The sequence below is a fragment of the Hippocampus comes genome, unplaced genomic scaffold (assembly GCF_001891065.2).
Source record: "Hippocampus comes isolate QL1 unplaced genomic scaffold, H_comes_QL1_v1.1 scaffold22, whole genome shotgun sequence".
NCBI classification, from domain to species: domain Eukaryota; kingdom Metazoa; phylum Chordata; class Actinopteri; order Syngnathiformes; family Syngnathidae; genus Hippocampus; species Hippocampus comes.
In genome coordinates this window covers 1,688,407-1,699,570 of record NW_017806175.1, presented here as the reverse complement: position 1 = coordinate 1,699,570, position 11,164 = coordinate 1,688,407, and the positions used below count along the sequence as shown (strand labels likewise).

Sequence of the window (11,164 nt, the reverse complement as noted above, 5' to 3'; positions counted from 1 at the left end):
GGCCCCGGCCCCGCCATCAACAGAACAGTTAACATAAAATGACAAAATAATACAACACAACACATATGACACAGACAGTCATGCAATCTTAGCCACTTTTCCTGCATAGGCTTTGTTGTTCGAAGCAGTTCTAGAAGAAAGAGGAGAGAATCAAAGTGTCCTTTCACCAGTGGATCAGAGACATCATGCTGAAAATGTGCACACGTCTGCTCCAAGCTAAGTTTGAAACCATACAAGAAGCTCTAGCGTCCATTGACATAAAAAAGATATTGGCTCACATCTCTTGTCCCATCTAAATCCGCTTCAATTCCAAGCGGCGACTCCCAGTTCCACATACGCATCTGCGCTGGTTAAAGAATATTTTCAGTACTGTGTTTTTTTTGTTTGTTTGTTTGTTTGTTTAAACATCTGACAAAGGCAACACTCCTATTGATTAATCATTCCAGTTGCAAAAGTTCTGTTTTGTCGCCCTCCAAGCTTCGAAGTCTTAACTGACACCCCGGTGAGGATTTTTATTTGAGTCACTCCAGATTTTCACAGTAAAAAATGGATTAAAACTCATCTCGATGTGATTTATCAAGTGCAGATTCTCACACACACACACACACACACACACACACACACACACACACACACACACACACAACCGATTTGAATAACTGGGATAAATGTAATAATGGACAAAGTACTCTTTGCTCCTTTTAAAGTAACTTCAAACCCCCACAACAACTGAGCCCGCATTCACGTTTGGTTTCCAGCACATATTTGCGAAGGGAGCTTTGCATCAGCCAGGGGATTTCCACACTGAACAGCGCCTGTCGGTTCCAGTGGGTCAGGACACTGCGCTGCCACAGATGGCTCAACAGCGCGGAACATATGGACTCTCGAATCCTCCACTCGAGAGATGAAGTGTAATTTTGTTGTCGCACGACTTGCTCTGAGGGAGGGGGGGAGGGGGGAGAAATAAACTGACAGTTATTACCAACACCAAGCTCGAGGGCTTCGGCACTTTGGTTTATTTCATTTAGCAATTTAATATCAAGCTGTCAAAGGTGATCCCGTTAAATCATTTGTTGTTGACCTTTATCGTCCCCCGGCGACGACTGCGCCTGATCCTGCCATGGTCACCAGGATGACTCAATCTTACTTGTTTCTGCAGCTCAAGAGCATCCTCCAACACATCAACCTCCAGATCAGCCATGACACCCAACAGTAAGTGTCCCCCCACCCCGACCCCCACACTTTGTTCTACTTTGATCTTTATCACATAGAGTGAAATTGGCGTCTTTGCATAGGTTACCAGATTTAATCATTAAAAACCAACTCCACAACCCCTCTGAATTTCTTTCGTCTCCTCTTTCAGCGAGCAACTGACACAGGCGAGATATCCTGTGCTTTACTATATATACATAATGTGCAATTGCGAGCCATCTCCCAGGAGCGTTCATTAGCACGTCTAATAAGATGAGTTGAAGTTGCAGATAGGGCCGCATGCACAAGTGTGACACGTGTTAATGAACACGCCGGCCTTTGTTTGTTTCTTCTCAGGATGCCAGACACGGTGAAGCAGAAGAACGCGTTCCCGCCAAACTTCATCCACTCGCTGGACTCCACACACATGATGTTGACTGCGCTTCACTGCCACAGGTAGGTAACTAACAAAAAAAAAAAAAAAAACTTTTTTTCATTCATGACATTTTTATCAAAAAGGAAATTTTTTGGGGGGGTTTCCACATTAGACTTCGTTACATTAAAGTGAACCAGTTGTTGCTGTTCCACTTATGTCCTGTAGGTGTCTATAGCGCAATTTTAAACTGTTGCTGACTGTCAAAACCAATCCAGGAGGCATAGCAGCTGTCTGTGGATGCTCATGCTCAAAGGATGCTAATGCTAAAAGCACTAAAACCAAGCGATCCGTGTCCCTGCATCTATGCCGATGCCACTCAATGCATCCTGTGCAGTCGGTTAAAATGTGTCTACTTAGTTTCTTGGCTTAGTTTTTGTTTTTTTCGTCTTTTGTTTTTTTAACACCAAAATAAGCTTCCGCGTTAGGCACAAGACCGTTCACTGCTTTTTTGTGAGTTTTTGGATGGAATTGGAAAGAAAAAAACTAAAAGGACAATTCTTTGTGTGCTCCAGCGATTCTCACAGCTACAACAGTTGCTTTGCAAACACACGCCACGATTGGTTCTTGCGTACTCACAACGCGACCTCATTCGTGTTAAAGAATAGTGTTGCTTACAAACCAGTCCTTTGAATTGCCTGAATTTATTTATTTTTTTAACCTCGGCTATGCTTTTTCTCCTTTCAATCTGGCCTCCCCCCCAACAAGCTTCGGGTTGACGTTCGTCTCAGTTCACGACTGTTTCTGGACACACGCCCTCACAGTGGACACCATGAACAAGGTACTCACTTTGACTTTCGGACACTTTGCTCTGCATTTTGCTCTCCCCAAAGCCTGAATTCTCCCACCGTTCCTTCCTTGCCCACGCTAACCTTCTATGTGATCCGATACCGGATGGGTGTGGAATTCTCCTCTCGATGCTGGAGGTGTCGTATGTTCGTCAGTTTCTCCCATCTTTCCGTTCAGCCTTTTGTTCTCAAACTGATCCGAAGGATCGTGTGTTTTTAAAATCCCGGACAAGCTGTTCCTGCCCTTTTCTCGTCGATGCCTGTTAAAAATAACACTGAAGCAAATGGGATCGCATTTTCTCTCAGTCGTAGCTTCAGAGCGGCGAAACTGTTAACGGCCTCATCCCATCTTGACCAAGTCAAGCAAGCGGCCCTCCCTTCAGTACAATTATCCCCTCGCATAATTCCCTGTCTCTTGATATGCCGGGGTCCCCCCACCTCATTACACAGGTAATTAAACTCAGCGCCGGCGGAAGAAGTCTTTAACGCATTAGTCGACACTCGAGCACGTGAAGCAGAAGACGGGAGCTTTTCTGAACAAAGCAAGATCACTCATCCGCAACAAATATGTCAAGTCATACGCTCGCTCACGCCCCAGAGTGTGAATTCTCTGTGCCTCGAAAGTCACCACCGTTGGAGTTGCACCAAATGCTTCAGTAAAAGCGGTTTTAGGTTGATGAACGTGGAGATTAGTTCCCCTGAGATGGTTTCAGTTTGGGCCGAAATTCTTTGTTGTAGCAGCTAGTCTGGGCGGCTGGTCAGTTTTGGCGGTTGAGATGCTGGAAGTCCTGGGCTTGGGCTGATGACTCGTCCATGTGGTCCGCGCTAGAATGTACTCTGAAACGCCTTTGGAGACAGTTTCTCGACGAGAAAATGAACATCCAGCATCCCCGGTGGGCAGTCCTGCAGTCAGCGTGCCAAATGCGCGCGCGCTCTCTCCAAACTTGGCTCCTCTTTGGCCTTCTGTTGTTGGCAGCCTAGGGCACACCCCAACTTTAGCGATAGAACGTTTGTGAACAATATTTGGGAGTGAGTTGAGCGGAGTAATAGGCCTTTTGTGTACGTGGAAAAAGGCTTGCATCCTTGAATCCATACTATGAAAAACGGAATCAAAACAAGTGTCGTTTATATTTATCAGTGGACATACATCATGATTGTGTCACTCACCAACAGTGCATGGGTATCCATCTCTTCATCGCTACGTATAGACAAATGTAACCAAGGCTGAAGATGTGTACCGTATTTTCCACAGTATAAGGCGCACCTAAAAGCATTCAGTTATCCCAGTGCGCCCTATAATCCGATGCGCCTAATATATGGTGTCACCGTCTCTTTATATTCCCCATTGAGTTGTTTCCCTGCTCTCCTATGCCATCTAGTGGTGATTATTAGCAGCAACCAATTGTAAACTAAACGGGTTCTGCCCGACACTAATTGACATGCGCATTCGCCAACACATACTCAAAAAGAAAACTACTTTCTGAGCTCTGCGCAGCCATTTTGAAACAAAGATAACACAAAAATCATCATTAACTACTGACTAAACGAAGGAAGAAGGAGACAAGCAAGACTTATAAGCTTATTTTAGCCTCTCGTGGATGTGAGCCCGCGAGGTTTGGGTGCCTTTTTGTTGAATCGATTGTCTTCAGAACTTTTGTCTTTCATACAATTTTGTCATGCCATTTGTATTTATGTTTCATGTCCCGTGTTTGTGACCAGTTCTCATGGCTTTGTTGCAGCTTAGCCGTTGTGAAGGCTCGATATAAATAAAGCTGTATTGTATTGTATTATATTTAGCGTATCTCCATCTAGTGGACGCATAGCGCAACCGCAGCCACTATTGTAGCTTCTATTCTATGCGCCTTAAATGCAGTGCGCCCTATATATGAAAAGCGTTTTGAAAATAGTACTGGTATCACGTTGGTACTTTTTCTTGCTCTTTTTTTTTTGACAGTTAAGATTGCTAAAATAGTACGTTAAAACATTGTGTGTTCATGTGCACCCCTTCGGTAGGTCTGCCGGGAGCAGTTTGTTGCGCTGCACAGTCAGCCCATCCTCCAAGAACTGTCCGACTTCCTGCTCCACAAGTACTGCTCCAGGCTTACGTAAGTGCCACACCCCACTGGAAGCAGCGCGGTTAGATAAACATATCAATTGTTCCATATGTTTGGAATTGGAATATGGAATATGAGCTTGACAGATATTTTTTTTCCTTCCTTTCTGTGATACTCGATTTTTCTAACCTAAGGCTCTTCTCATCTCCTCTTTTTCTCTCTCTCTCTCTCTCTCTCTCTCTCTCTCTCTGAGATAATTGGATATCGTCTCCTTTACTTTGTAGCCTTTACCCTCTCTTGACAAAGTTCACCAAGGTGCTTTCTTACATTAGATTGGCCTGCCCTGGCTGAATACAGAAAGTGGGTCCCATTAAGATCCGAGTCGGGAACTCGCTGCGGAGACTTCAACGCGTTTGAATGCGGCTGAGCTATGAAATTTGTTTCCGCAGTTTTTCCCCACCAATCCCTAACTTCCTTTTGATGGTGTCCTTCCATTGGCAGGTCTGACAGGAAAAACAAAAAGTATCTGGAAGACCGCAGGCTCATGCTGCTACTGGCCAAAGTACCGCAGACAGGTCAGTTAGCACGCAGCTTGTTTCGAAAACGTCCGGCCCACCGCTTAGGGCGCCTTCTCCATCCAACATGCTGTGTTGTGTTTGTCCTAATTGGTTGGAAGAGCTTCCGCGTGGCCTGGAGCGCTGGAACGAACCGCTTCACTGGAACTCGCCGAACATCCATTTTCTGCTTCAGTCATGAGTGGCCTAAGCCTGGAATGGGTTTTGCTTGTTTAAATTCATCACTGATATATTTGGGGAGAAATATTTTTGAATTAGTCGAGAGGAAAAAAAAAAAGGGCAGGATGAGAGTGCTACCGTGGATCAGGCCCCGATGACATTTGAGACGAAGCATGTCGACAGTAAACTCTTCTCTGTAACAGACTGCCTCAGCTTCTTCGTGACTATTTAAAAATAAATAAAATTAACCCCGGCAACCTTATCTCATACCTTCCATCCATCCATTTTCCGATCCGCTTATCCTAACGAGGGTCGCGAGGGGTGCTGGAGCCTATCCCAGCAGTCTTCGGGCAGTAGGCGGGGGACACCCTGAACCGGTTGCCAGCCAATCGCAGGGCACACAGAGACGAACAACCATCCGCGCTCACACTCACACCTAGGGACACATTTTTTGAGTGTTCAATCAGCCTGCCATGCATGTTTTTGGAATGTGGGAGGAAACCCGAGTACCCGGAGAAAACCCACGCAGGCACACGGAGAACAGGCAAACTCCACACAGGAAGGCCGGAGCTGGGATTGAACCCATGACCTCTACACTGTGAGGTCGATGCGCTAACCACTCGCCCACCGGGCCGCCCATCTCATCCCATTTAATCAAATTCTAATGCGTGCCCTCAAGGCGAACCCGTAACAGTGCATCTCTCCGCGTTCTGAGCCTTTCACAATGAAATGCGAAATGAATTGTGATACTTTCGCCCCTGCCCCGTGAAAGTTGGCAGTGGCATCACTGAGTCTTGTCTTTGGGTGTTTTTTTCACCCCTCACCATGTTGTCATCATCAACTGCCATTGATACCGTTGGCCGACCTGATTTCTGTTGCACCGTACGGTCTTTCATTTCCACAATATTCCAAGTTGTATTGGCTGTACAGGATGATTGCGCAATCGCTCAACTTTCCCTCTTCGTTCAGCTTTTGGCTCTTATTCAACTTTTCCAACCATCCCGCAAATCATTTTTCACGATCTCTCTTTTGTAGGTACACACAGCAACGCAACAATTATTTGTTCCTTCTATCCTGTATTTGTTTTTCGATTTTTGTGATAGCCCATCTCAGCGGCAAAACATCCCGGAATGACTTCCCCACTCTTTATTTAAATCCATTCGTCCTTTGTTACGACATGGGGAGACGTAGCCGCGACACGAGACCAAACCCCTGGCTTCAAACATTCGATCGAAGCAATTTCCACATGAGCGACAAACTTGTATCGACTCTAAAATCGATGAATGGATGTATCCTGCCCGTCCCCGCTGCGTGCACGTCTTTGACTCCCCATCGAGTGATGGTTGCCACGGCGACGGCACACAGACACGTCCCCGTCAGTCAGGTGGACGGAGGTCCCTCTTACACAACCGTTTGCATCTCGTCCGTGTGCTCACTAACTGTCGTCTGCTGAGCACCAACAGCTGGCTGCTGTAAAGTCATTGCTGTTAATTGCGTCCGTCCACTTCAGAATCAGCTTACGTGACCCAGTCAGGTGTGTTTAATATCGCAATTCATTGGATCCTTTTAATCTTCACTAGAACGGCTACCGAACTTATTATGTTCCTGTTTTGGCCGCGCTTAATCCGAGAACGAGGTCGTCCCGGATACTCAATCGGACCAAATGTCATCTGGGATATGAACGCATTTGAATGGGTTTGGATTTTTAAAACGCCTAACGAATGCTCGCTCTTTTATTTTTTAAAATGATTTTGACATTTTAAAGGGATTTTTTTTAATTCTTTTTTATAACTAAGTTGTGAGTAAAAAAATGATATTGTTATAGCAATATATGACCTTTAGAAGAGTCCGATTAAATCAGGCGGCTGATTCATCGGTCGGGCGCTTGTGATCATATATTATTAAGATTTTCATAGTCAAGACAACCATCTGATGGAGCTCCCAATGAAAATGAGTTTGACAGCCCTCACATAATCAGTTCCCTAGTTTGTCCACCTGAGACAAATAAATGTGTTGCACGAATAAATGCGTCCCCTCTTGAGAAGCCCACTAAAAAAAGTCACTGGTCAACAGGATATTTGAATCAGAGATGGCTTTTTGAGTCCCTAAACATATTTTTGATGCTGATTGAACAAATGTCTTGATATTTTTTTCTCGTGTATCAGATTTTTGAGATTTTCATTTTTAAATTTGAGCTGTAAAAGTCTGCGTTCGGATTTCACTGTGCATTGTCATGTATAGCTGTTTCAGCACAAATAAAAAACAAAAAATCCACCTGTTGCTGAACCTAACCCTTATTTCATAAGTATTACTAAAGATACTGCTATATCATACAATTTATTATTATTATTATTATGAAAAACGGATGTGCTAAGGGCCGCTTCAGAATCTGCGCAAAAACATAATCTAGAAAAGTTTACCTGCATCTCTTAAAAAAATAAAAATAAAAAATGCTGACCAGTTTATGAACATATTTCCTATTCTACATATGAAATCAATTTGCCCCGTTCGTGTTGACACTGAAACTCCAGCCGTCTGTTTCTTCTTTCTCCAGGGGACTTCGATCTGAGCCAGGTGAAAGAATCCACGTACTTCTTCAGCTGAGCGCCACTGCTGAGTCTCCACTCGCATTGATCCGGACCGCCCCCACCGCCTCTCGGTCCACATTCGTTTTGGCGTCCTGGTGATGAGCTTGATTGTACGGGCTCTCGTGCGCCAGGAGGGGGCGGGACGCAGAGAAAGACTTCAATCTCGGAAAAGCAGCGCTTTCGTAACAAAACGCTTCTTGCATCAGAAGTACAGTTGCACTCGTGCTTCTCGAGTGCCAGTGATTGGCTGTGTGTATGTGCGTGCCTGGTGGGCGGGCAGGTGTGTGAGGACCCCTGCTAACTGTGACCTGCCATCATCATTATCACCCCCCCCCCACCACCAACACCTTCCCTTCACATTCCATCAATCAAGGAGTGCAAGCACATTTGATGCGACACACTCGGCTCTTCTAAAATCAAACAAAACATCCCCAAAACACAATGCAGAACATTTTTACCGCTCTGAGAAGAAAAAGTAATTTATGCTATCAAACTGAATAAAGTTAAATTGTCTCATTTTTAGGGTGGAAAGAAAACTGTATATTTTCAAGGAAAAAAAAAATCATGTGCTACGACAATAAAAATATTTGAGGAATGAGAATGCCCACATTGAATTTAAATAGTTTTTTTTTTCCTAATAACAATCTTAATCTTGTGACATCATGTTTTGGTTGACATTTTTTTGTTGAAAAAAAATGCTACCAGAAAAAATATTTTGAAGATCTAGGCATGAAACTTACGAGGGCGATAGACTGTTGGATCTTTCGAGACTAGGAAGCCGATCATGTTTACTGCTGCCTGGGGGAGAAAAAAAAAAGTCAAAAAAGTAGTCATGATGGTGCATTGAACAAGTGTAAATGTCTCCTACTTTTCAGGCTGGCCCAAAGTTTGACTTCAGCACTTTGCGAATAACAGGAAGAAGAAGAGCAAAAAGTGTTGCCTGCAGGTCTGTGCTCGTAGGTGGACTGTGGCGGTGAGCAGGTTACTCCCTCTTGTGGCACGGAGGACCCAAGAACAATCTTCCTTAAACTCTGAATAAAATAATGAAATGAGGCTTGTTGAAATGAGACTTCTTACTAGCTCGGTTCGCCTGATCACCACGCGAGGTCTTTTACCATTCGGCCATTCTGCTGCGAAAATTTTGAAATTTTTATATGTAGTCAAAGGCAGCCGACCACACGAGGTTTTGAAGGTTTAACAAAAAAGAACATAATTGGTGAGACGGTTGGCGTCTCTCGTGGGCGATGTGACGGCACTCCAACCTCACCCATAACCCATCGACCACGCCAGTATTTCCCACTGCCTGCCTTCAGAATGCCATCCTGAGATCAGGAGATAGTTTGCAAAGCCAACTTCGTTTTCGATTGAAGACAAGTTGCACAAAGAGATCGTGTAGTTTTGTCATTTTGCTTTCTTGGCCAGGGGTGTCAAACTAATTTCACATTGTGGGCCACAAACGGCCTCGGTAGATGTCAAGTGGGCCGGACCATTAAGAATTGTACCATACAATGCTATAAATAACCAAAATAACATGTCTTTCCTTTGTTTTGGTCTAAAGATGCACAAGAACACGAGGAAAATGTTGAAATTTAATGAACATATCTTTTCCAAAACATTTCATGAAGCACCTAAGATTTCCTGAGAAAAATGTGCAATGTACTTTTATCATTCACATATATGCATTGCAACTGATCCCACTGACTGTACAAAGGCGCAAAACCTTAACAAGTAATTGGTCTTGAAAAATAAAGTAATGCACTGTTAAGATTAAACGAGATTTATGAAGAAAGGAATTTTTAAACCATTTACACGAGCATATAAAATATAAATGGAATCCCTGCCTACACCTGACAAACTAAGGAAAGTGCTATAATATGTGAAAAGAATAAAGTCTTCACATGTCCTTGATAGCGTCTGCTGTGTTGGGTCTGTCTTGGCTGCTGTTGTCTTCTCTGATCAAAACAATGTTGTCTTTTCCTCTGAGCAAAACAGCGGATATTCCACGAATTGCACCTTATTAAAAATATTCATTCCGTGTCTTTTGTGCATTTTTTCTCTTTTAAATTATCCCGCGGGCATGATCAAACCTCCTTGCGGGCCGGTTCCGGCCGTATGTTATACACCCCTGATGTACAGTAAGGCGTTTTTAGCCGAAAAAAAACGACCATGTATAGTACGGCGTTTTTCGATGAAAAAACCGACCATGCATAGTAAGGTGTTTTTAGCCCAAAAAACCGACCATGTATAGTAAGGCGTTTTTCGACGAAAAAAACGACCATGTATCGTAAGGCGTTTTTAGCCGAAAAAAGCGACCATGTATAGTAAGGCATTTTTAGCCGAAAAAAACGACCATGTATAGTCAGGCGTTTTTCGACGAAAAAAACAACCATGTATAGGAAGGCGTTTTTAGCCGAAAAAAAACGACCATGTATAGTACGGCGTTTTTCGATGAAAAAACCGACCATGCATAGTAAGGTGTTTTTAGCCCAAAAAACCGACCATGTATAGTAAGGCGTTTTTCGACGAAAAAAACGACCATGTATCGTAAGGCGTTTTTAGCCGAAAAAAGCGACCATGTATAGTAAGGCATTTTTAGCCGAAAAAAACGACCATGTATAGTCAGGCGTTTTTCGACGAAAAAAACAACCATGTATAGGAAGGCGTTTTTAGCCGAAAAAAAACGACCATGTATAGTACGGCGTTTTTCGATGAAAAAACCGACCATGCATAGTAAGGTGTTTTTAGCCCAAAAAACCGACCATGTATAGTAAGGCGTTTTTCGACGAAAAAAACGACCATGTATCGTAAGGCGTTTTTAGCCGAAAAAAGCGACCATGTATAGTAAGGCATTTTTAGCCGAAAAAAACGACCATGTATAGTCAGGCGTTTTTCGACGAAAAAAACAACCATGTATAGGAAGGCGTTTTTAGCCGAAAAAAAACGACCATGTATAGTACGGCGTTTTTCGATGAAAAAACCGACCATGCATAGTAAGGTGTTTTTAGCCCAAAAAACCGACCATGTATAGTAAGGCGTTTTTCGACGAAAAAAACGACCATGTATCGTAAGGCGTTTTTAGCCGAAAAAAGCGACCATGTATAGTAAGGCATTTTTAGCCGAAAAAAACGACCATGTATAGTCAGGCGTTTTTCGACGAAAAAAACAACCATGTATAGGAAGGCGTTTTTAGCCGAAAAAAAACGACCATGTATAGTACGGCGTTTTTCGATGAAAAAACCGACCATGCATAGTAAGGTGTTTTTAGCCCAAAAAACCGACCATGTATAGTAAGGCGTTTTTCGATGAAAAAACCGACCATGCATAGTAAGGTGTTTTTAGCCCAAAAAACCGACCATGTATAGTAAGGCGTTTTTAG

At 43.6% G+C, this 11,164-nt stretch overlaps 1 protein-coding gene across 1 annotated transcript in view; it reads left to right on the top strand.

Moving 5' to 3' along the window:
* The window catches only part of polrmt (polymerase (RNA) mitochondrial (DNA directed)), a 44,223-nt gene extending 35,884 nt beyond the window's left edge, over positions 1 to 8,339 (top strand). Inside the window, exons 16-21 of the mRNA XM_019896606.1 lie at positions 1,160 to 1,212; positions 1,549 to 1,647; positions 2,333 to 2,405; positions 4,426 to 4,517; positions 4,968 to 5,041; positions 7,755 to 8,339. Of these exons, the coding sequence (XP_019752165.1) occupies positions 1,160 to 1,212; positions 1,549 to 1,647; positions 2,333 to 2,405; positions 4,426 to 4,517; positions 4,968 to 5,041; positions 7,755 to 7,804 (441 nt within the window). The 3' untranslated portion in view covers positions 7,805 to 8,339. The remainder of the gene's footprint in view (positions 1 to 1,159; positions 1,213 to 1,548; positions 1,648 to 2,332; positions 2,406 to 4,425; positions 4,518 to 4,967; positions 5,042 to 7,754) is intronic.
* The last annotated feature ends 2,825 nt before the right edge of the window (positions 8,340 to 11,164 follow it).